Raw genomic sequence first — 25,302 nt, 5'->3', positions numbered from 1 at the left:
TGAAAATCAAGAGTATTTTAAAATAAAAGCGAAAAGTGGAAAAAATATTTTTTTTCAACAAAAAGTTAATAAATATTTATCTTTAGTGCCCGCTTATTTTTATTTCCAAATATAATATGTCTTTTTTATTATTTAAAATAAAAATCTATATGTTTTTATTGTTCCACTTTTTGTTAAAAACATTATTAGTTCTACTTGTCATTTGATCATCAATACATAGATTTCGTATAAGGTAGGTACTTGACCCAATTATTTTCAAGACATTCAATTTGAAAATTTCCTTTTTTTTTTAAACAATAAATATTAGAGGTGCAGGCTAGACATCCGGTGAAAAATATTAAATATATGTGCAGGTATATACTAACGGTACACAATACACTTATAAACAATTAATATTTTTATTGCTAAATTGATTATCAATTATGAGATAGAGGCTTACAAAACATAAAAATGTACAAAAAAATTGGAAAACTTTTTAGGGTATTTTAGTGAATTCATTAAAATTATTGAAGTTACTGTTATGATAAAATAAAATTAAAAATGAATGAATTAAAAAATAAATTTAAATGTTCAAAAATTTGTACGACAAGAGAACTCTTTTTATAATGTTATATATATATAATAGGTGGTTTCTTATGTGCAAATGTATAAACCAATATAGTATATACATTCTCATCACAATAACTCAAATGTATTTTTATTGTGTGATACTTACATTTACACTCTTTAATTTATGTATCAAAATCACCTATATTTTTTACGGAATTACATAAATCATCATTACAGTCAAAAAGTAAAACAGTGTATAATGATATTGATATTTATGGAATGGATACGTATATTTTTTTAAAAAATATGAGTGATTTATATAAATAGTGTTGATGTCTCTGGTACGTAAATATGTATTTATTTAAAAAATATAGATACTTATATAAATAAACTACAGATCGAGGAGGAGCGCAAATGTAATTATTTATTTTATTTTTATACAAAAAAAAATTAACATCATGAAATGTCGAATAATGCTGATTGAAAAATAAACACTAAACTAGAAACAAAATCTGATTTCAGGCAACTAAAGTTTTACATGCTTGTACCTAAATTATTTTATATTAATTTTCTTTTTAGTGCATAATTGTACCTAAGTTTGTAACAAACGAGTCAAACTTAGAGTATCCTGATTTCTGATAATTGCGGCTTTAATATTGTGTTCTAAATATATGTCGTGTTCTCTATATATGTCACCTAACTCACGCAAGATGGAGTAGGATATATACTGAACGATGGATTAATTGCATGTTTACTCTTACAAAAATACAAAAACATAATCTGACTCTCTCAATTCAAGCAATCACACACACACATATCTATATGGTAAATTTTACCATAAAAGTTTATAAGATTGGTCATAATTATAAAAAAAATTTATTATTTTAAAAAGTATAAGTGTTCCTAAAATAAAAGAACGTTTAATAAATACCTTTTGAGGTTGAAAGTAATTAATATTTAATAAATACCCCTATAATAAGATGTCACAAGGAATATTTATTAAACAACTGATAACACTAAAGGGTATTTATAAATTTTAAATAAGAGGAGTTAATATAATTATGATAAATATCAAGAAGTCATTTGTAATATGCCAATGAAGCCTAACTTAGTTGGCAAGGGCCTCAATGACGTTAAAGGTCATGGGCTTCGTATGTGGGATATTGTTTCTACTGAATAGTAGGTTATTCTAATGGTTTATTAGATATTTATATTCGACATCTAATGATTGTAATCAATTTATTTTAATTAATAATAATAATAATTATAGATTTTATTTAAAAAATTAAACCAAGTCATTTGTAATATATTTTTCGGGCCGATTCTTTATCTATCAGTATTTTAACAAAATCTAATGAGTAATCGAACAACAATTGGAAATGAAAGCATAGAGAAAGACTGTCAAATGGAAGGGAACAAAAACAGGCATCAAAGAAGCGAAGGATGATTAAAAAGTACGTGAATGAATATTTGAAGAAGTAGTTAATTGTAATCCTGATTGAACATTAACAACATCCCATCCATCCATCATCTTCTTGGCGTGATTTGAAAGTGCAGAGCAGTAGTAGAGAAGGATTTTGTAGAGTATGGAGTGGTGGGTGAATATGGTAATGGTGTGATTTGACAAAAGCATTTAAGGCAGAGACAATCAGGGGAAAATCTAATCTAATCTTGCTTCTGTGGGGTCTAAAACAAACGTCTTTTCAACAAATTCCCACACTGCAACAATCAACAATTCATTTTGATTTCACCCCTTTTTCTTTTGGATTAACAACGGGTTGGGGTTGTGTTGTGTGGTCTAATAAAAAAGAAAAAAGTTGGGAGGAGAAAGAATTAGAATTCCCAGAGGTGGCAGGCGGCAGCACTGTGTGCACAGTAACAGCAGCAGCAGCAGCAGCAGCAGCAGCCAACACCACAGCACCATAAAATAAAAACACTTCTGCCATTTTCGATTTCCGAGCTTACCACCACCACCATCTCCCTCTCTCTTTCTCTCTCTTCTGTATAATAGGCGCTTCTCCCATCACTATTACAGAAATAATACACACTGATTCTAGTATATCTTTTGAGATCCATCTATTTCTCTGTGTTCATTGTGGGTTTCTGTTTTTTACTGGGACGACATAGAAAACCGATTCTTGACATGTCCACAGTCTCATTCTCTTCTTTTCTTTTTAACTCTTGCGGATGTTTAAAGACCCCTTAGGTGCCTTGAGAACCAACTGGCTCTCTTCTTCTTCGTTTTTTTTTTTTGGAGAGAGAAGTAAATAGAGAGAGAGCCTCCTCTTTCATATGTTCTCTCTCTTCTAGTAGTGCTTTGAGAGCCCTTTTTTTTAAAAAAATAAAAAAAAAAGTTTTAGGCTGTTCTCGTCTTCCACTTGTGTAATTCTTGGAGACCCTTTTGTTGAAATTCGGTTTCTTTTCGGTATTTAAGGGCGAAGCACAGAGAATCTGCGAGAACATTAGGCACCAGCTGCAGCAAGCTTCTTCAAGTATTGAGGGCAGGCTAAAAGTTGAGTGTATCTGGTAACTTACTGTATGGCAAGGCAAAAAAGCTGGGAAATTCCACAGTAATCCAGTGCCAAAAAAGGGATGAATTTTGTTGCTTTCTGTGAAAATCAGGAGTTTTGCGTGGTTGATTTCACCTTCCATTAGGTGAAAGTTTGGAGCTTTTTAGCGTGAATAATTATAATAATTCAAAGGAGGGGTTTACTGCTTCTCTTCCAAGTGGTACTCAAGGGTGGTTTCTTGTGTGGGAAAAGAGAGAAAGAAGGAAAAAAAACAGACCTATAATTTTGTCAGTTTGCATATGATTTATGCATACAAGGCTGCTTAGCTTTCGTTGAGCTATTTTGGCTGTTACCTTTTTTTATAAGGTAAGTGGTAGAAGTGTGTTTCTCAGCCATCTAAAGGCCCAAGAATCTTCTCCCTCAATCAAGATCGTTCATCTTATCCTTCTGAGATCACTAGGAAGATTATTATTATTATTAAAATAAAACAATATCCGAAGTAAGAACAATTTAACTCGGGCTTCAGAGAATCTCTGTCAGCTCTCTGGTGGGAGTCATAAAAGAGCAGTTCAGTGTATTCAAGAATACACAGTATTGGCGGGGTGTTTGTTTGATTTTCTTTGAAGGGGCTTCAGTATTTCTTGTAGTTCAGGGAGAATGGCTATGGTGGTACAGCAGCACAGGGAGAGTAGCAGTGGGAGCATTAGCAAGCATCTTGATGCCGGAAAGTATGTCCGGTACACGGCGGAGCAGGTGGAGGCCTTGGAGAGGGTGTATGCTGAGTGCCCCAAACCCAGCTCTTTGCGCCGGCAGCAGTTGATCCGGGAATGCCCTATTCTTTCAAACATTGAGCCTAAACAGATCAAAGTATGGTTCCAAAACCGCAGGTATGGGTAAAAATTGTATCTGCTTGGACTATTTTGTTCTTTCTTTTCTGAAAATGATGACTTTTGGACCTTTTCTTTTTTCGGTTTTTATTTATGGGCTTTTGATTCTTGTGCATTTTGTCAAATATTTCTGCATTTGGTGGTTTGAGGAAATGAATTCATTCTAATGCAACTGATAGATTGATCTAGAGTTGGCTAATTTTAAGAATCTTGGAATCCTTAGTGAGCTTGAATTTCAGGTCTTGTAGCTGAATGGAGTATTGGAACTTATTTGTTGTTGGTTATAGGGTGTAAATTAAATTCTTTCTATAAAAATGTAGGTGTCGAGAGAAGCAGCGGAAAGAATCTACCAGACTGCAGAGTGTGAACAGAAAATTGACTGCTATGAACAAGCTACTGATGGAGGAAAATGATCGTCTCCAGAAGCAGGTGTCGCAGCTGGTATGCGAGAATGGGTACATGCGACAACAGCTACACACTGTATGTAATTTTGCTTCTCTGCCTTTTCACTTTTATTATTCTGATTGTTCTACTATCATCTTCTGCGTGATTTTCCTTTGAATAAAAGTGGCGGGACTTGTTCTTTAGAAAGATGCTGATGCGATCTATTAATGTTATGGACTGTCATTTCAGCAAAAGATTAGGTTTATTTGGAAACCAAAGATTCAGTGGAAGCCAGAGAACATTTTGCTTTCTTGATTCTTAAATTGTGTCTACTCTTGCTTTTTTTCCTTTATCCTTTGGTTGCTTTAAAGTTTAACTTCCATTGCTGTTACATAATTGCTATATTTTTGCTGTCCGGGCGGGACACTGTACTTAATTTTTATGGCATTTGATTGTTGTAGTTCTTGATGTGTCTTTCTCATCTCCTGTAGCTTTCAAAATGTTAATTCTTTCCTTGGAATTTTCTGCAGGCAGCTGCTCCTACCAATGATGCAAGTTGTGAGTCAGCGGTCACTACCCCTCAACATTCTCTCAGAGATGCTAATAACCCTGCTGGGTACTTGATCAACTCAGTTTTTCTTGTTTTCTTGCATATTTAGAAGCGCCAAGAGAGCAGCCATTCAACTAATGTTTTCCATTTCATGTGTTTTGCCTTTGGTAGACTCCTCTCAATTGCGGAGGAGACCTTGGCAGAGTTCCTTTCCAAGGCTACAGGAACTGCTGTCGATTGGGTCCAGATGCCTGGGATGAAGGTATGGCATTTATAATGGAATTCGCTTGCAATCAATGATGCGGCCCTTTCAACTCTAAAACTGAAGCAAACTTTAATTTGTTGTCAGCCTGGTCCGGGTTCGGTTGGGATCTTTGCCATTTCACAAAGTTGTAGTGGAGTGGCAGCTCGAGCCTGCGGTCTTGTAAGTTTAGAACCTTCAAAGGTAAAGCAGTCATTTCCAATTTTTCCTCGACTTTGGCTGCTATATTTATTGTGTGCCAAACATTATATCTGATCTGAGGTTTTCAACTTTTACAGATTGCAGAGATCCTTAAAGATCGTTCATCTTGGTTCCGTGACTGTCGGAGCCTTGAGGTTTTCACTATGTTTCCTGCCGGAAATGGAGGAACAATCGAACTGTTGTATACACAGGTCAAGGGGGTTGTCATATTCATTTGTTTGTTCCATGTTAATGTTGCAATGTTGCAGAATTCAATAATCTGTATTTGCTTTCAGACATATGCCCCAACTACTTTGGCTCCTGCTCGTGATTTTTGGACTTTGAGATACACGACGACCTTGGAAAATGGCAGTCTTGTGGTATGCGTAACTTTGAATCAGCAGTTCTTTTTGTGTTCGAGTAATGATTTTTCTTTGACAAGTGTAGCATTGAATGTACTAAATTCATATTTTCAAGCCAGTTTTTACGCACTCAATGCTACTTGCTATTGAAATAATAAGCTACTTCAGGATACTTCTTTGAGATTTGTTCTCCATTTGATGTGTGAATGAGATATTTAAATATTTCTCAATTTTCCATTGATATAGGTATGCGAGAGGTCGCTTTCTGGTACCGGAGCTGGCCCGAAAGCAGCTGCTGCTTTGCAGTTTGTGAGAGCTGAAATGCTTCCATCAGGATATTTGATCCGGCCATATGAGGGTGGCGGGTCCATCATTCACATTGTAGATCACCTTAATCTGGAGGTGATACCCGTGTTCACTGAGCTGCTTTAAATTTCTTAGACCAGCTTTAAACATGATTAATGTTTCACTCCATCATCCAGGCATGGAGCGTGCCGGAGGTGCTACGGCCACTTTATGAATCTTCAAAAGTCGTGGCACAGAAAACGACTATTGCTGTGAGTGTAATATTTGTATTGTTATTGTTATATGCTTCATATGCGAGTGACTACTGATTTTGGCACTGGAATTTGGTTGCTCGATGAGCTGACATGAAGTCCTGTCCTATGATAGTTTATATTTGATTCATATTAAGATTTAGCCATTGAGCAGTTGATCTTTGATTGAAGAATGGTTTATTTTATATATTATCTTATTTTACCTGGCCCCATGGCATGAAGGTCCATTTGTTCCTTGCAAGGTTATTATATGGTTAAATTAATCTTACATCAAAACTTGACAGGCACTAAAATATATCCGGCAGATAGCCCAGGAGACGAGTGGTGAGGTAGTATATGGTCTTGGCAGGCAGCCAGCTGTTCTTCGGACTTTTAGCCAGAGGTTAAGCAGGTGATCTGCTTATATATTTTTCACTTTTATCCACTGTGTATGAGATGCAATTTATTCCATCTTACACATGACAAATCATATTAAAATGTTGGGATTGTTGATAATCTAGTCTTCCTACTAAGCAGGGGCTTTAATGATGCTATTAACGGGTTCAATGATGATGGATGGTCAATATTGAACTGCGATGGAGCTGAAGATGTAGTAGTCGCCATCAATTCAGCTAAGAGCGTGACTGCTAGTTCAGATACTCTATCGGTGCTCGGAGGTGTTCTCTGTGCAAAAGCATCTATGCTGATTCAGGTGCTCTTGTTGCTCTAAGTATCTAATAAAACAGCATTACTTTTAGCAATTTTTCGCCAAGAATTTATTTGTCATATTGTTGCTTACTTCAAACTGATCCACATTTTGTTTCATTTTAACTCTCTCCATCACAACTTGCTGATTGAATGCTTCACCAGTAGCCACTAGCCATATATCTTTTAATTATCAATACATTGCTTAAGTATGACTGTGGGCTTTGATTTACTAACCTATGCCCCTAAATGTTGCTATTTCTGGCCAGAACGTTCCGCCAGCAGTGCTGGTTCGCTTTCTAAGGGAGCACCGATCGGAGTGGGCAGACTTCAATGTTGATGCCTATGCTGCCGCAGCTTTGAAAAACACGTACGCATATCCCGGAATGAGGCCTACTAGATTTACAGGAAGCCAAATTATCATGCCACTGGGTCACACGATTGAACATGAAGAGGTATGTGCTTTCTATGGTAGACTTGTTTAGAGCTTATGGAATACCGAGCTTTTGCATATGACTGTTGACATACATAACCTCCTTATTTTGAACTTATTTGCATTCTTCAGATGCTTGAAGTTATTCGGTTGGAAGGACACTCACTCAGTCATGAAGATGCTTTTATGTCGAGGGACATTCATCTTCTACAGGTAACATGATGGATTGTGAATAGACTATTCAATCTTCTTTTATGTGAAAATTTCAACTAATCCCTGTTCTGCAGATGTGCAGTGGAATTGATGAAAATGCAGTCGGGGCCTGTTCCGAGCTCATTTTTGCACCAATCGATGAGATGTTTCCAGATGATGCGCAGTTGCTGCCTTCTGGTTTTCGTTTAATTCCACTCGACTCAAAGCCAGTTGAGTTACTACATCTCCATTCATTTTTTATTTCATTTTCAATTGAATGACTCAGGTTTATTGCTCTGATTTATCTCTTGTTGAGGATGTAAGAAATCATATGGAGTGAAAAGGAAAAATGAAAATGCAGATATATGCAATGAAAATTTAACCATCTTTCCCTTTTTTTTTTTGGTGGCTGATAATCTCTGCGCTGGATAGCTGATTATGTTAAATTGCAGGGTGATTTCCAGGACTCCTTGACTTCACATAAAACACTAGATTTGACGTCAAGCCTGGAAGTTGGTCCTGCGACGAGCAATAACGGAAAAAATGCGGCAGCATCTTGCAGTGCACGATCGATACTGACTATTGCCTTCCAGTTCCCATTTGAGAATAATTTACAGGAAAATGTAGCTACGATGGCCCGCCAATATGTTCGCAGTGTGATTTCCTCTGTGCAGAGGGTCGCGATGGCCATATCTCCATCGGGATTGAGCCCTACGGTTGGTTCAAAACTTTCTCCAGCTTCTCCTGAAGCTCTGACCCTCGCCCATTGGATCTGCCAAAGCTATAGGTAATATGACTTATGCAGTCTTGACAACTCTGAAATTGACACCTCTGCCGCAATAAAACCTTGACCGACTCCGTCAACAAGCATCCTGTCTTTTTCAAGGGCTGTTGCTTTGTAGTTCCTGTAATCCCATTCCACCACGCGTACACACAAGCATGTTTGTGTTTTAAGACTGATTTTCTATTGATTGCAGCTACCATACTGGAGCCGAGTTGCTTAGGTCTGATGCTTCGAGTAGTGAAGCAGTGTTGAAAACACTTTGGCATCACCAAGATGCCGTTTTATGCTGCTCATTGAAGGTATACGCAGCTCCCAGTCGCTCATTTCCTCTTTCTCTTGTGTTGTTCAACTACTTCTGGCTGGATGCTACTTGTAACTAAAATATCTGTGCCAATAATTGAAATCTTGCACTATCAGTGAGTGTTGGTTTTCGTTCAATGTCTCTCGTTCTTATTCTTTTGGTTCACCAGGATGTCCCTGTTTTCACATTTGCGAACCAGGCTGGGCTGGACATGCTGGAGACTACGCTAGTTGCTTTGCAAGACATCACTTTAGAGAAGATATTCGACGACGCTGGACACAAGGCTTTGTTCTCGGAATTCGCCAAGATCATGCAACAGGTTTGTTTAAATTGGCTGCAAGACCCCATCTTCGTCCAAATTCTCAGTTCTGGAGTTTGATTCATGCAACTGAATCGGCTTCCACTGTTCACCTCAACATAATACAATCCACCCGACATCCTTTTACATGTTTTTGCAGGGATTCACTCACTTGCCTGGCGGCATCTGCATGTCGACAATGGGAAGGCACGTCTCATACGAACAAGCCATCGTGTGGAAAGTTTTCGCAGGAGAAGAAACGACAGTCCACTGCTTAGCTTTCTCCTTTGTGAACTGGTCCTTTGTGTAAATGGATGCTCGTGTGAATTGAGGAGAGTTGTCTTCTTGGAAAAGGTGGTCGTTTATTATCGTCGGTGAAGGGTTTGGAGGAAGAAGCTAGTAGGTTTCCCATGTCTGCATCTTTCGTTGATCCAATCTAATTCTTTTGGTGCTTTTGAGATTTTCGATCCTCCTATGTACATGCTGCTGTCGAAACCTTCACAATCTATGCAAGAAGTTCTTCACTTCAGAATCAGCAATCTATTTCATTTTCTAAAACTACCATTCAGTGAAAGTTGTCTTGTTGCTTCTGCATTGGTTTAACAACGAACTTATTCTATTAGCTTTTATTATGTTTTATTCATTTTTGTTGTGAATTGATCAAAAAAACATTTTAAATTATAAATTATAAATTATAATTTTATATGCTTTTAAAATGTTTTTATGGACTAATATTTTCTTTTGATTATTTATTCTATCCATCTTCAATATTTTTTATATTTTTAAGTATTTGTTTTATTTTATTAAAAAATCAGTATATTTTATTGTTTAGGAGCCACGGAACTATTTTTTATTGAGGAGATTATTGTAATTTTTCCAATAGCGATGAAATGCTTGTAAATTTGTTAAATATTAGGATAGATAATAGTAATTTACCATAAGTTATATGATTGGGGAATATTTTCATAAATGTTTAAGGGCATATGGTTACTTGAGAATAAGTTGTCCAAAAGTTGAATTCATCATTATTCAAATTTATTAGAATTATTATCTATCTTTAGACCTTATGTTCTAAATTTGATTTAATTATTAATCTAATTGAATAAATTTTAACTTGATTAAACATTAATGGAGTTCAATTAAAATTTGATAACTTTTAAATATATTATATTATTTTTGACTAATTAAAATGAGTTCAAGTCAATTTGAAAGTTTATGGCATGAAATTTTTTGTTCATGTTTGTTTTGTTAAGTTTAACAAATTAAATTTAAATAATTTTTTATATTGATCGATTTTAATTAAATATTAAATAAATTGATTTATTTAACAGTTCTACTCATATAACAAATGTTCCCAATTAACCGCTCCACTCATACTTTTTATACAAGCCTTCAACCTCATACAAAAAGTAGACAATATTAGCCAGCTTTCCCATTATTAGTGTCTAAACTCAAAAAAATTCCCCACTTAATCTCTTGCTAATTAAAAAAATGTAATTATAATTAGTGCTCTAAGCAAACATTATTATTTATTATTGATTTCAACCCCCCAAAAAAAAAAAGAAAAGAAAATAAGAAATTAATTATTAATGGAAAGTAAAGATTGATTGAGGAGGGAGGGATGTGGTGGGGTGGGCACTCCGACCTTTCCAATTTCAAAAAGACAACCACGTGACCAGATCGACATTTTCTGAACTGTACGAGGACAAACCTGGAAATTTTAAAAAGATAAATAATACAATTCCCCCTTCCTACTGCACCCGCCCCTCTCATCTTGCATGCACCATCCCTCATCTATGTATGCTCATATGACTGCTTCACTTCACTTCACATCACATCACATCACATCGCACAAATTTGAAATCAATCATGGGATGCCACTATGGGCATAGAACTTGCATCATATATCATGAGTTGTTTGAGATTGTAATAATTGTATCAAAATTCATGCTACAAAAGCAATCCATGTATGGATGATTTGGTTAATGCGAATTATCTTGTTTGAATTATGCTTCAGTCTTGATATCTATACTGCATAAAATACATAACAACTTTACATCTGTATTTTGGCTGTTGTGCTATAATATTTGATCATTGTATGAATTAGTTTATGTAAATTTTATTTTTTAAATACTTATACGCTTATTTTTCATATTAATAATACACAACTGACTTTAAAAAACTCATATTTTTTGTAAATATTTTTCCACAATCGGATGTATTAAACTCTAACAACATCAAATTACTTATATACCAATAAATTGTAATATTTATATGTAACTATGTATCTAATTTACAATTAGAAAAAATATGTTTTCTCATGTTTTTTTTTTCTTATTTATATCACTATTATATGTTTTTTATAATTTTATTTTTCTTCTTTTTTTGCAGTCATATTACTTCTAAATTATGAATTGTTCACAACTCATCGATAATTAAAATAAATCTACAAAGTAATAAAATTATAGACATTGTTAGAATGTTTCCTTATGATATTCAAACAAAGAATTTTGAATTATGCAATTGTTCTCATCACATTACCATTCAAAATTTCAAACATAAATGATGTAAGGTTGCACAAATAGAAACTACTCCTTTTAAACATACATACATACACATACATCATGTTTATTGTTATAACCTTATGATTCATGCATGCAATACATACATACATACATGCATGCATACATACATACATACATGCAAACATGAGTAGCGCTATACCTCCCCCCCCATCAGATACAACAAATTAAAACAACAATAATAGTAATAAAATTGAAAGAAAAATAAAACTCCCTGGCCGCGCTCAATCTTTGCGGCTGCCCGGTCCTCTTTCGATCTTCAAAAATTAGGGTTTTTCCTTCTCCACAGCTCCTCTTTCGCTCCAAATTCTTCCAAAGCCCTCGTTTGAATTCCCAGCCATATCATCTATCCTCCTATCTTGATTCGAATTTAGGGTTTACGGATCTGTTCAGCTCCCTTCACTGCTGGTCTTTGCCGTTAGATACACGCGCTCTGTATCTGTATACGCTCGCAGGGACGATATGTTCTGGAAGCTCACAGCTCTGTCTGCCTCGTCTCCTGTAAGTCAACAGATACAATGTTTTATATTGTGATATCTTATTTTGTCGGGGTTGTAAATTTTTAAGTGTTAAAGTGTGATTTTGTGAAGTGGTATTGCGATGGAATTTCCTTATTAGAAGCTTAAGTTGAGGTTCATTCACTTTTCAACATTGAAAATGGCGATGATGTTTTTTATCTTTTGCTCCACATTTCCAATCAATGAATGTGCTGAGTATTGCATGTGGATTCAGGGAACTGAGGCACGTTAGATTTTTGCTGGTGCTGAGCTATTATTTTCCCGCGTTTTTGGCAATTGATTAAACTCTCCAATGATTGCTTGTAATTTAATTAGTACGAAGTTCAACTTCCAGATGTTCGTTTCTCCATCTGCCTGTTAGTTAAGGAAACGCAAAGAGAAGAAAAGGATAAAATATTCTAGATCTATTATCTTTTGCATTGTTCTTCTATTCGCGAAATCATGGAATTGTAGTACCAGTCAGGCACGCCTTTTTCTGACCTTGTTGATGTCTGCCTCTCCATCTTGATAATCTGTTTAAGCTCTTGGTCTCTCTTCCTTTATGATTGAATGGTTTGTTGCCTTGATGTTTCAGGTTTTAAATTGAGAGAGAGAGAAAGAGAGTAAGATTTGTTCTTGGCTTTAGTGGGTGGGACATGCCTATAAAATGAATGAACCATTTAACTCAAATTGGTTGTGATATGTTTGAAGTTAAGTCTGGCTTTTCAGATCACTTGTTAGAGTTGTCAAACCTGGCCTGGTCGCGGTGGCTATGTATCACTAGGCCCAAATACTGGATTCATGATAATCACTACTTCTGGGTGGAAATAAAGTTTGCCATGTAAAGTATAAAAGACTTGTAAAATTCAATTAATAAAAATGAACTGTTGGAAAACATTTTTAAGTATATATTACTATAAGATTTTATAAAATTAATAAAGAAGAAAATTAGTAAATGTTCATTAGTAAACTTGGTAATTGCTGTAAAGCATGTGAGATCACAGTATCTCCTTGTTGATATTTTTGTAAAATGAGAAAATGACATCAAATGACCATGTTGACCAAATGAACGGAAATTGAATTCATAACCTAGAACAGAGCAGGCCTGAATTTGTTAGCAGGCTAGCATGATAGATACTATTTACGTAGGAATGACATTCACGTTCTTGACAGAACCTTTTTGGGTCATTATGTGCCCAAGCATCCTTGTTACATGAGTTTGTAGCTTAATGTTTAAGTTGTAGAACAAGCGGTTCTCGTTTCTTAGTGTTCGAGTCTGAATATGTGAGCCTCTCTAGTAACTTCGCATTAGATAAGCTAATCAAGATTAATTGTTACTTAAATTCATCTAATTAAACTTATAAGCCTGTCGGTCATGGCTTAATTACAAAAGTAACAAGAAGATGGCTCTATAGATTAAGTGTGTCAGGATCTCAAGTTCTCAACTGATTAGCTTGAAAGATAAAAAGTCAAGCTTAAAACTCTAGGGTAAGACCAGCCGAACATATAGAATTGACTTGTGTGCTAGTACACTACTACCTCAATTATGCTCCTCTGACTTCTTTCTGCTACCTGCTATCTGCTTCCGTCCTTCTCTGCACTAAGTAATGTTCTGATAAATGTGTATTCTGGCTTTAGGTTGAGGCTGTGCTGGACAAAGAAACTTTTACATTGGAAGAGCTTTTGGATGAAGAAGAGATAATTCAAGAATGCAAAGCATTAAACAGTCGCCTGATTAATTTGTATGGCCTTCCTTTGACCTGATTTATGCTATAAAAAAATTATATTCAGGTTCCCCTTTCTTTGGAGCTCATTAATTATACATGCCGCTTCTAATGTTTAAAGTTCCTTGGTTTCAGTTTGAGAGACAGAGCTCAGGTTGAGCAGCTGCTGCATTATATTATAGACGACCCCCCTGAGGATGCAGATAGCAAAAGGACCTTCAAGTATGTCCCTGTTTCTTTAAATCCAATAAGTTCCTTCCCAAATTTAGTGTTTGCATGGTTTTACTAGAAACTCATTATATTTTAGGAATTCATTTGAGGAAGAAATAAAATCAGACAAAAGAAGAAAGTCAGTTAAGTCTGGTGCTTTTGAAAGATTTCTTTGGTGGTCAAACTTTTGTTCCATTGTGCAGGTTTCCTTTTGTTGCCTGTGAAATTTTTACATGTGAGATTGATGTCATCTTGAAGACTTTGGTGGAGGAGGAGGAGGTGAGATCATCCTTTATACAATTGAAGAAACATATATTGATGAGACTTCAGCTGATGGTTCAATCATATTCTCCATCTTGCAGCTTATGGATTTACTCTTCTCTTTTCTGGAGCCAAACCGTCATCATGGTGCATTATTGGCTGGGTATTTTAGTAAGGTTGGGTTGATTACTCCATATGCTGATGCATTATTTCCTGCTCTTTTCAATTCTGGACTTTCAGCACAACCAACTCTTTTGATGAAATTTCTGGTATGGTGCAGGTTGTGATATGCCTAATGTTGCGGAAGACTATTCCACTCATGAATTATGTTAAGGTGATTTTACTAAGACTTTTGATGCTATTTTCGGTCCACTTGTAGAGTGTTCTGATTCAGGTTGTTTTGGAAGAGGGTGTTTTGAGGAATGGATTGGGGATTGTGATGGATGTTTGGATAGGTTTCAATTGTTTTTGGAAAACGTTTGTAATTGGTCAGCAGTGTCTCTTCAAGCCTTTGAAAATTGAAAGATGTAATATATATTTTTAATCGATGCAATGATTTAAATATGTTATAAATATATACATATATGTGTATTTATTCACAGAAGGTATGCGTATAGTAACGATTAGATTTTTCTAATAATATTTTAAAGAGGTTTGAAAGTATGAAATACATTTGAGAAAGTGAGGTATGTTTGGATCACTTTTTGGGAAAGAACAGAGTAAACCAAAAAGTGAACCTACTGTAGCTTAAAGCTTTTCACTTTGCGTGCTAATTGGACATGTATCGAACCATTGCAAATTTGACATCTCATCATTTGCTTTTCTTTTCCAACTCTTCCTTTTTCTGGTTTGGGGCATCAGTAGCAGGACAATGAATATTCTGAATTCTTTATTATCTGCTGTGTTATGTTATTGCTCAAGTCTTGTCTACTGTCTTTTTATCCTTCTCACTCTGAAGGATCCATGTGCTGCTGCAATGGAAATTGCAAAAGTTAAGCCTTATGGTCTATATGTCATTCTAATCTTGAATAACCATAATCGCAGATGCTTGTCTCTGCATCTTTAGTATTCCTTTTATTTTCAGTTGCTGAGTGAATAGGCGTTATATTTCATCTTAGCTGTAAATGCAATTTACATTTGCTTGTCTATATGTAGATCTGTTCTAGATTAACCTTCTAGAGAGTTTGCTCAAGGCTAGATGGAAAAAAGATTTCTATGCAAGTTGTGGCATCTTTGTCCTACCTCTGTTTTCTTGATTCGAACAAAGCAATAAAAGTTTTCAAAGTTTCTAATTCCATGGTAAAGTGCTCAAGCAAATTACTATGGTTTTTTCATGGGATAAACACATCTGAATTGGATAATGTTTGGAATCTCCTGCTGTGCTGAAGGGCTCAGTCTTTGTAAAAATTTTGGAGCTGAGAAAGCTTGAAGTTTGAGGGGCTTATATATTGCTATATTACTGGCATGTAAAACATACATTCTAGGTATAGCTGTAAGACAGCTACTTATGATGTTTTCTCAAGCTTGTCTTCCTTTACTCATTTTGAGAAGGAAATTCTTCTTTGACATGATATTCTATTTTCTAACTCATAATGGTTCTTTGCAGGCCCACCAAGATGTTTTTAAGCAGCTGGTTGATTTGATTGGTATCACATCCATCATGGAGGTCAAGTCTTATATTTATATTGCTATCTTTGGCTGGAGCTGTTTGCTTCTTTAAATCCTCATGTATCAACTTGGTTTAGCTTACTACTAGCTTGTGGGTAATCCTCTCGTCTCATAAGCTCTTTATTATCAGGTGTTGGTGCGGCTTGTAGGTTCAGATGACCATCTCTACCCCAATTCTTTGGATGTGATGCAATGGTTGGCTGATAGCAATTTGTTAGAAATGATTGTGGATAAGCTGAATACCATGGTAAGTTCTAATAAAAGTACGTGTTTTGTCAACTAGGAATCATACCAATTTGTCGAGTTGTCTAGATTTAATGGCTAGTCCGAAGGCCTGTGTATATATCACAATACTAATTGCATGATACTACTATCTGCATTTTTGATTTAGGTTTTTCCTAGTGATCTCCTCTACATGTTTATAAATGTCCCATCTCTGCAACTCAACTCCCTGTAAAGTTTAAATGCCAATGCATGTGTCTTCCTTATTGATTCATTCGATTGTCAATTTCGGTTGTCAACATGACATGTTGCTGATAAGTGATTGTGTTTCGATTGGGTAAACAAGGTCAGCAATTGATTCTTTCACTAATATAAAGATAGAAAAACTTCATATGTATCGTTCTTTGTGCATTTTTGCAGTTTCTTGGAAAGATGAAAATTATTGCAGCGACATTTGTTCTGTTAATGATGGGAAATTTGTGTCCCGCCTCCCTCTTCGTCTTTCTTTTTTCCCCTGATAATTCTGTCAGTCAGTGTTAAGTTGTTTCTTGGGGCCTGGGTTTTGACCGTGTCATTCCTTCTTCTGATAACCTAGAGGGGTTTTCTAAAATTGAAAGTATGGGGTTAGAAGGCCTAGGCTTTCATCTATTTGGTCTTTTGTCCTGTATTTTCCTATTAACGATTGGTGCTCAAGACATGCTTGAATTCTGAGTTAACAAAACTTCTCCCATCTCACAATCATTTTCTACTTCACCCAGAATCCTCCTGAAGTACATGCTAATGCGTCAGAAACTTTATGTGCTATAACCAGGAATGCACCATCACCTCTGGCCACTAAACTCTCCAGTCCGAGGTTTGTAAATGGGGTCCCATATTAGTGTAAGTGAAATGAATTTGTCAACTTACTCGATTTTTTAACATGCAGTTTTGTGGTGAGAGTACTTGGTCATGCACTCGAAGACTCCCATTCAAAATCTGCCCTTGTACACTCACTCTCTGTTTGTATTTCTTTATTGGATCCAAAAAGATCAATTCCGTCATCAGTAATGTACTCTTTCAGAAGTCAACATGCATATGAACCACCGCTACATGTTAATCCGGATACTGTTGGTGCTATGCTTCCGAAACTAGGTACATAGCTGCAGATTTGTTGAAATTATTCCTTATGTTTATTCTCGCATGTGTTAGTTGGAAGATACTTAAATCTTTGGCGGATTCATTTTTCCACTGCATCCTGTTCAGAGAATGGTGAATTTTTAAGATTTCTCACTTTTTAAAAGCTTGATTACTGCTTTCTTGGATTTTTACACATTGTCAATGTTTACCACATTTTTCTTTAGAATTTTCAAGATGCAAGTGTTTATTGGATGAAAGCTTTTTGATCCCAGCATGTGGTACTTTTACTGATGCAATATATGGTCTGGACCCATAAATTGGATTCATAACTTTTGCACGTCTGGAATTTTGATAAAATATAAATGCATGCACTTGAAAGTTGAAACTAATATAATTTGTGCGTTGATTCTAATGGATATAATAAAATACATATAATTGAATGACTTGTCCGGCTGTTCTTCCAGTCAATTGATGTTTTCAGCCACTAAAGCTTGCAAGTTAAAAAATGTCTAAAAATGGGAATCAATAAGGTGGCTTTGATTGGTTAATTTCTTTTATTCTTCAATTTGGTCTAATATTTCCATTCTGATTCTGTCTAAATTTGATTCAGATTCACCCATTTGCTGCCTATTTTCCTGTTGTGTGTGATGTGGAAGTGATATTGGATCACAGCTTCTGTGTTTGTCAGTAAATATTTGGCAGCTGAATCATCCTACCTATTGATATTTGTTATGTGGGCCTAAATTATATAATAATGTTTCTGCTCATACCTATAAATTCCTCTCGCATTTTGTTATTGTAACTATAGACTCTCTCTCATTTCCAATATCCATGTTCAAAATGAGATAAGGAAATGGGAACTGGACTGAGATGAATTGCACGGTGGGGCTGTATCAGGTCATACAACAGGAGTAAAAAGGATTTCAAATATTCATACTTTGTAGTTTCTGTCTCTCTCTTCCTCTCTCTTTAATGACGGGGAAGCAAATACAAAGATAGTTGATAGTCAAATCCATCTTTTGTTAAGATGATCAATGAAGGTGCATATTTAGAATGAAGGACTGGTTTTGAACTTTCCGACCAGCAAGATATTTGCTGAAGCCACCATTTACATGTGATTATTGTTTCTGATTTTCCAAGAACTGCATTGATAAGCATCTATGTGTTTCTGTTCAGGAGAGTTACTTATGCTTTTGAATGTTTCATCCGACGAGAAGATTTTACCCACAACATATGGTGAATTGAGGCCTCCTCTCGGAAAACATCGGTTAAAGGTTAGTTAACATGCTGTGGGTCTACTTCGTTCTTGTACTACTCTCAAAATGCTTGGCTGTCTTTTTTTTTTATTTCTTTAAGTGCAAGAGTTAGTTGAATGTAGGAGCTCATGTATCAATGTTGCTGGAAAGGAAATAAAATTTATTGCTGCCTTACAAGAATTAAAGAACTTTATCCCAATTTCTCTTCTGAATTTTTGTATCGTAATCAACTTCTGAAATTGATGCATTTACCACTTCCTTTGAAATTGGGGAAAAGAAGCACGAAGCTTGTTGCAACATAAATAATTGTTCTTTACCTTCTGCTTCATCCTCAATTGGTCATGTCACACTTTGTGTCATGTGGACCTGATTATAGATTGTGGAATTCCTTTCGGTGCTGCTAAAAACTGGCAACGAGGTGGCGGAGAAGGAACTGGTTGGCTCTGGGACAATTCATAGAGTCCTTGATCTCCTTTTTGAGTAAGAATTTTATGTCACTGCTTCTTATCTTATGCCTTTCAGATAACTACTGTCAATAGCAAAATAAAGTTTTATCCTTTCTTTTGATGGAACTTGGTCTTAGAAGGTACACTGCTAATGCTTTTTTTGGTGATGTTATTTTTCTGGTGCAGGTATCCGTATAATAATGCATTACATCATCATGTGGAGAGCATTATATATTCATGCTTGGAGAGCAAAAATAGTGCCATTGTTGATCATCTTCTCCTAGATTGTAATTTGATTGGCAAAATCCTTCTAGCTGATAAATGTCCTGCACTTTCTGGTGAACTTAATCTGGTAAATGAATGTTTAAATTTATCTTTGATTGTCTGAAGACCTCTGTCTTTGTGGCGTATTGTATTCCTCTCCACCTTGTGGGGGAGAGATGAAGTTGAGACTTGCATGTGAGAACTGGAAAGTTAAGAACTTTCAGCTCCATGTCATCCTGCCTCTCTTTTATTTTCTTTAACATTCTTCCATGAGTGTGACTTCAAGTTGTACGTGATAGTGACTTCTCAATTGAATGCAGCCAACTTTGCCTGCTTCTGGTAGACATGCTCCTCGGGCAGGATACTTGGGACACTTGACACGCATATCAAATAAATTAGTTCAGTTGGGAAACAATGATAACCTCATTCAAAGACATCTTCAGGTGACTACTTTAGAACTTATCTTAGACCAAAGACATTTTCAAGTTTAGAACTGTCTTATATCACTGATGTTCACTGTTATAACTATGATTTTAAACTGAATGTTTGAAATGTGATGTTGCTCATCAAAGCTGAAATTGTGAGTGTATTAAAGTATGCTTGTGTTGCTCAATTTGTCTGTAGTTTTGTAAGCCATGGCTTATTGTATCTTTCGTGTTCTCAGGAAAATAGTGAGTGGAAGGAGTGGCAGACCACTGTCTTACAGGAGCGTAATATGATTGAGAACGTTCATCGATGGGCTTGCGGGTATGACTTTTTCTCTTTTTTTGCAATTGCTACTACAGAACATGAATTGCAGGTTGTTATCCATTTACCATAAAATGTTATAGCCAGTGGTCAAACTTAGATGCGTAGATGTGGACAGAATTTTCAATGCTTTATTGAGGAGTCAAAATTGGGCTAAGTTCAGAAGCTTCAGTATGATTGGAGAATCATCATTCATCTACTTTTGATATATTTTTGGCAGACTAGCTTGTGTGTAGTTGTTTCTATTGTGTGACTTATCTTTTTTAGTGCACTGCCTTTTGTCCCTTTGCATTCAAAAGCCTTTCCGGGCTCTACTGGAATGTAGTGTTCTGATTATGATACTTCTTCCTGCCCCCTCATTTGCAGCCGGCCAACTGCATTGCAAGACAGAGCCAAAGATAGTGATGAGGAAGATGTTCATGATAGGGATTATGATGTTGCAGCATTGGCAAATAATTTAAGCCAAGCATTTAGATATAGCATATATGATAATGATGATGCTGAGGTAAATGTCAACAGGTGGTAAAAGAAAAACCTGAATTGCAACTTTTTATGACTTTCTCAAAAAGTGAACACATGATTACTTGGAAATGTACTTACATGTGCATATTCGGTTGCAGGGTCATGGCTCTCTTGGTCGTGATGATGAGGTAATTTGCGCATCCAATTTGTTAGTTCTCTACTTGAACCACTGGAACTAGGGGCTCCTCTTTAGTTCTTAGTTCTGAGGAATATGTAGAGCAAGTTTTGCAATTATCTCTCCTCTTTAGTAATTTGGAGCTGTTGATACATGAAATTGTAGGATGTCTACTTTGATGATGAATCTGCAGAGGTCGTAATTTCATCCTTAAGGTTGGGTGACGACCAAGGGAGGTAAGTCTTGTTAGTTGTTATCCTTACCTCAATAATTTTAGGTGCAACAATGGAGCAGCCAGTTTTCTGGGAGTCTATTGGTGTTGTAGCTTAGAACTTTTGGAGTTTTTGCTGGGATAATTGTAAACAATTAGATTAAAAAGAAATAATGTGAGGATGGCAAAGGAGGAAAGAAACAAGCCCTATGTTTGGACTCAAGATGGCCCAAAAATGATGTTCGAGAGTGAGGGTTTTGGCTGATTTTACACCAGCCCAAAACCCCCAGTAGCAAAAATGCTCAAAATCAGGGAAGACCCTATCCACCCCTTATTTTTATATTATTTGTACACAAAATTATAGAGCACCCACTATTAAGACATGATTAAACATCAAATAAATCTCCTTTGTCTTCTTAAAAGAATAAAACTAAATATACTAAGTCATTTTAATATTTTTCAACCATTATCGAGGCATAATTTTTCATATGTTGTAACTTCTGTCTCTTAATTTCATCAATTCCTATATCGTCTCCAAAAACAATACTAACATCATCTTTCCAGTACACTCTTCAAAACTCTCCAAAACTCATACTCATTTACCTGAAGTCATTCAGAACCTACCCAAAAAGTATCATAAACACTTCCCGAACGTTTCTAACACTGGCTTCCAGAGTGCTACCTGGAGGTGTATATCATTGTATGACATTGTTCATTGTTTTTTGCAGCAGTTTGTTTACAAATTCCAACTGGTTTGCATTCCAAGATGACATGGTTGGTGGTAATGCACCTATGGACACCTCTGCGCCTGATCCTCTGGATGATCTTAAGTTGAATGGGAAATCAAATGGTGGTAACAGCAGTAGTGATGATGAGGTAGTGGTTGAAGAGGATGAGGAATTGACTGCAAATAGAACCTCTACCAATGGCTCATCAAGTTCTGAAGCAAATCCTTTCAATGGATTCAATACAAATGACTCTATTAATGGAGTTGACTCAAATGTCCAGAATGAGAAGACTGCCACCTCTAATGACTCAGGTTTCTTTCATTTTGAGACAACAGATAATGATGATCCATTTGGAGACAGGCCAATACCTGAGTGGGTAGCATGGGGAGAGGCAACAGAATTTCAAGTGGGTGGATCTAGCATAAACCCATTTGATGACCAAAGTGAGAGCACTGACAATCGTGTGCATTTGGTGGAGGCAAGCAGTGTTCCCATTACTATATCTTCAAGTGCAGACTCCATACCAAATGGAACATCCAGTTCCCCTGGTTCCATTGACGGTTCGGCTAAAGCTGATTCAAGTCATAAAAGTGTTGTTGTGCCCTCGTTGTTTGAGGAGGATGTTGAGTTTGTGGGTGTTGAGTTGGAGGGCACTGAGAAGGCTATGGAGCAGGCTTTGAAGGAAGGGATTGTTGGGGAAGCTGGGCCGCTGAAAAGGAATACCATAACTAAGAAACCAGAAAAAGAGGATTCAGATGATGGTGGTGCTGGTATGAAGGAATTCAATGATGCTAACTATTGGAGAGTTGATCAGGAGGTTGCAGTGTTGGAATAAGTATGGGGATCACTCATTTTCAACGTCAATCTGTGCGAAATCTGAGTATCCCATTCTGCTGGCAGGGTTTTATGCTGCGATCATATGTACAGTATATATTTTTGTTTAAATTTTTATCACGTCTCATTAGGCTACATAGCTGTTGTCAATGGTTATTTATTTCACACTTGCCCACTCTTATTTTAAAGATTCTGCGGGTTCTCCCCTTCTCTTTCATAATATTCTTGTTTTCTTCTTTCTTACTCGCCAAAGAAGGAACGATTCATCATTGTAACATGAAATATGGTCTTAGATGTTTTTATGACCTCTTTTAAGTATTGTACGTATGCCATACTCATTAGAGATTATCTGATGCTCGATTTTTTGTTTCCCATTTTCTTAGAGATGTATTGAAATTCATTCAACTGTATTGTCACAAAGTATCTTGTAATTGCAAGAGCACTTCCTGCTAATTCACCTCAAAATCCAAATATGTTCCATGGTTTCTTATCCAGGTGAGGCTGAAGTACTGGATTGAGATCTCTTCTTGAGGCGTAGGTATGGGCTTTTGGTTTGCCTACAGATTTCAGTTGAGAACAGTTTTGCTATGCAACAATAATGCATTTGAAGAATATTCAATCACATTTGTGTATTTATTTATTTAATTTTTCACTATTGGTATATGCATCAGAATGGTTAGTACTGTATTTGGATATGAATGTACGCGCATTGAAGTTGGATGATGTGATTTGTAGGAGCTAAATATTTCGATACATCTAGTGTTGATGTTGTTGGGTAAGCACTTGGATGAAAGATCCTTTTACCCTCTTACAAGAAAGATTGTCCGGCCAGGTTTCATGCAGTGTGTGTGCATCTTTTTACAATAATAATGTTATCTGAAATTGGATAGTGATTTTTAAGTGCTTTGATGATAAAGTAAGAAAATAATCCACTTTAACATTAAGCATCGTATTCAAGAGTGTTGTATACTGTTGTGGCATTTTTGTTAGTGTTTTGTAATAATTCGATCATCGGGACATTGTACGTGAAATAGTACTTCACCATTAATAAGTTGAAATGAGCTATGACTTGAATGTGAATGTGGCTCAACTGATAAATTGTTAATTTTAAAGATGTTCTTTTTTAACATTTGAAGGGTTTTTAACAAATAGCACATGTACGTGGTATTTGTTGAAGAATGCGGCGGCTGATAAATTTGGCAACTGCTTAAAAATTTCTAGCGCACTAGAGACAAAGTAATATGCTGAAGCCTTATTGAGAAATACAGAGAGGGGTGAAGACAGAAAACAACAAAAATGTAGGGGTAAAATGCAATTGAACTGGATACCGTGAAATATAATTTTTTACCACTTAACATACGAATTTTAATTCGGGAATATTTGGTACATTTTGTATACTCAAATTAAAAATGTACAATTTTATTTTGTTTACAACTAGAATAATTTTTGTGTTTATTTAAATTTATACATAAAAATATTATGCTCGAGGAAGTTATGTGTAATGATGGCTAGTTTATATAACAAGGGAGCATGTATTTGGTAAAGAAAAAAATGGATTTAATTCCTGTCTTTTTATAGGTTTTGATGTAATTACACATAATCCTTAATAATTTGGGAACTTATATTTAATATTTTTAATATTTATTTTTTTCTAATAAATAGATCTTTTTGTTAGTCAGAATTCATTAAATTTGCTAGTATTAGTAAAAATATTGAATGAAAATTTATATTTAGCCCTGATTAATTTATTACTAACTTTTTATAGGTAAAATAATTTTTTTTTTTATGATCAAATCGTCTTTATTACGTAATGAGAAAAATGACTGTTTTTTCCTTTCAAAACGCAATATCGTCAATTTTAATGATCCACAAACATAAAGGATAAAAAAATAATTTAAGAACCAAAATTATAATATCAAATTATTTAAGGACCAAAATCATATAAGTAATTACGTATGAGGACCAGAATCGTAATTATCCAGAATAGGGAGGAGTTTGTGGATATTGGTAGGGCCGGACGGCACCCGATTCCCATTCCGGTACCGCGTGGAATTGGAATTTCTTTCCGCGGCAGATAAAGTCATAACAATACGAAATATATATAGGGAAAAGGGGAAAGGAATTCTATCTTTCTAGGGTTTGCGCAGTTGCTTGTGAAGATAACAAGAGACTGAATATGATTGAGGTGGTGCTGAATGATCGGCTAGGGAAGAAGGTTAGGGTGAAGTGCAACGATGACGACACCATTGGAGACCTGAAGAAGCTTGTGGCGGCTCAGACTGGTACCCGCGCCGACAAGATCAGGATCCAGAAGTGGTACACCATCTACAAGGATCACATCACTCTCAAGGACTACGAGATCCATGATGGCATGGGCCTCGAGCTGTATTACAACTAGTTCGCCTTTATAAGCCGCTACCCTCTTCGCCCAAGTAATTTTGAGCACTTCTTTCCATCTTAGTCTTTAAGTTTGTTGCTTGGCTGTTTGTGCTGTGGTTGATTGGACTGCAATTTTGATAGCAGTTTTGGGTTTTCTCTTGCGTGGCAATTATGGGTTCTTGTTGCGGCTGCTTTTCGTATTTGGATTTAGGGCTTTGAGGTTTAGTGGGATTATTGTTCTATTCAACTAAGTTAACGAAGCGCACAATCACTTCACGCATGAGCGGTTGGGGGTAACTGGGCCGATATGTATAGGTTTTTGGACCTCTCTCTCTCTCTGTTCTTTTTTTTGCTTTTTTTGCTTGTTTGGGGGCGGGGGAGTTGAACTTTAAATTTAACCGAGGGAGCTTTCAGGCGGTCTATTATTCTAAGCTGTGGAATGATTTTGTTGGTTTTGTGTTGTGATGGACGCTAATGATGCATTGAGAGGAAATTGTTGATCTTAGAATAATTTGAAAAACAACCTAGTAATTTATGCAACTGATGCAGCACCCCAACTTGTATTTATCCATATCTAGTTCAATGGG

At 35.9% G+C, this 25,302-nt stretch overlaps 3 protein-coding genes across 4 annotated transcripts in view; all 3 read left to right on the top strand.

Annotated features, from left to right (window-relative positions):
• Positions 2,240 to 9,474, top strand: LOC105170294 (homeobox-leucine zipper protein REVOLUTA). Its single transcript, XM_011090992.2, has 18 exons — positions 2,240 to 3,946; positions 4,267 to 4,426; positions 4,861 to 4,946; positions 5,052 to 5,142; positions 5,230 to 5,325; positions 5,421 to 5,534; positions 5,619 to 5,702; positions 5,931 to 6,086; positions 6,167 to 6,241; positions 6,526 to 6,632; positions 6,758 to 6,932; positions 7,195 to 7,380; positions 7,491 to 7,571; positions 7,646 to 7,780; positions 8,003 to 8,337; positions 8,528 to 8,633; positions 8,805 to 8,954; positions 9,094 to 9,474. Exons 1-18 carry the CDS (start codon positions 3,717 to 3,719, stop codon positions 9,241 to 9,243), a joined length of 2,517 nt encoding a protein of 838 aa, XP_011089294.1. The 5' UTR covers positions 2,240 to 3,716; the 3' UTR covers positions 9,244 to 9,474.
• Positions 11,690 to 22,710, top strand: LOC105170293 (serine/threonine-protein phosphatase 6 regulatory subunit 3). 2 transcript variants are annotated; one of them, XM_011090991.2, is made up of 19 exons: positions 11,690 to 12,016; positions 13,651 to 13,754; positions 13,872 to 13,958; positions 14,150 to 14,225; positions 14,309 to 14,383; positions 14,488 to 14,541; positions 15,814 to 15,873; positions 16,006 to 16,122; positions 16,856 to 16,950; positions 17,023 to 17,228; positions 18,390 to 18,487; positions 18,846 to 18,949; positions 19,102 to 19,267; positions 19,500 to 19,622; positions 19,844 to 19,926; positions 20,293 to 20,431; positions 20,547 to 20,576; positions 20,729 to 20,799; positions 21,506 to 22,710. In XM_011090991.2, exons 1-19 carry the CDS (start codon positions 11,978 to 11,980, stop codon positions 22,335 to 22,337), a joined length of 2,559 nt encoding a protein of 852 aa, XP_011089293.1. In that variant the 5' UTR covers positions 11,690 to 11,977; the 3' UTR covers positions 22,338 to 22,710. The 2 variants fall into 2 exon arrangements, with proteins under 2 accessions (XP_011089293.1, XP_011089292.1); XM_011090990.2 differs by having other exon boundaries at positions 21,503 to 22,710.
• The window catches only part of LOC105170292 (ubiquitin-like protein 5), a 2,909-nt gene continuing 1,991 nt past the window's right edge, over positions 24,385 to 25,302 (top strand). Inside the window, exon 1 of the mRNA XM_011090989.2 lies at positions 24,385 to 24,768. Within this exon, the coding sequence (XP_011089291.1) occupies positions 24,513 to 24,734 (222 nt within the window). The 5' untranslated portion in view covers positions 24,385 to 24,512 and the 3' untranslated portion in view covers positions 24,735 to 24,768. The remainder of the gene's footprint in view (positions 24,769 to 25,302) is intronic.

The sequence above is a fragment of the Sesamum indicum genome, linkage group LG9 (assembly GCF_000512975.1).
Source record: "Sesamum indicum cultivar Zhongzhi No. 13 linkage group LG9, S_indicum_v1.0, whole genome shotgun sequence".
Lineage (NCBI taxonomy): Eukaryota > Viridiplantae > Streptophyta > Magnoliopsida > Lamiales > Pedaliaceae > Sesamum > Sesamum indicum.
Note: the sequence above shows the minus strand (reverse complement) of the source record. Positions and strands in the feature narration are given on the sequence as shown.

Coding starts and splice junctions, on each gene's coding strand:
- LOC105170294 (XM_011090992.2), top strand. CDS start 3,717: ATGGCTATGGTGGTACAGCAGCACAGGGAGAGTAGCAGTGGGAGCATT. Junction 6,242..6,525: donor CACAGAAAACGACTATTGCT/GTGAGTGTAATA, acceptor AAAACTTGACAG/GCACTAAAATATATCCGGCA. Junction 6,633..6,757: donor TTTAGCCAGAGGTTAAGCAG/GTGATCTGCTTA, acceptor CCTACTAAGCAG/GGGCTTTAATGATGCTATTA.
- LOC105170293 (XM_011090990.2), top strand. CDS start 11,978: ATGTTCTGGAAGCTCACAGCTCTGTCTGCCTCGTCTCCT. Junction 16,123..16,855: donor TGGATAAGCTGAATACCATG/GTAAGTTCTAAT, acceptor TACTTCACCCAG/AATCCTCCTGAAGTACATGC. Junction 19,623..19,843: donor TCATTCAAAGACATCTTCAG/GTGACTACTTTA, acceptor TCGTGTTCTCAG/GAAAATAGTGAGTGGAAGGA.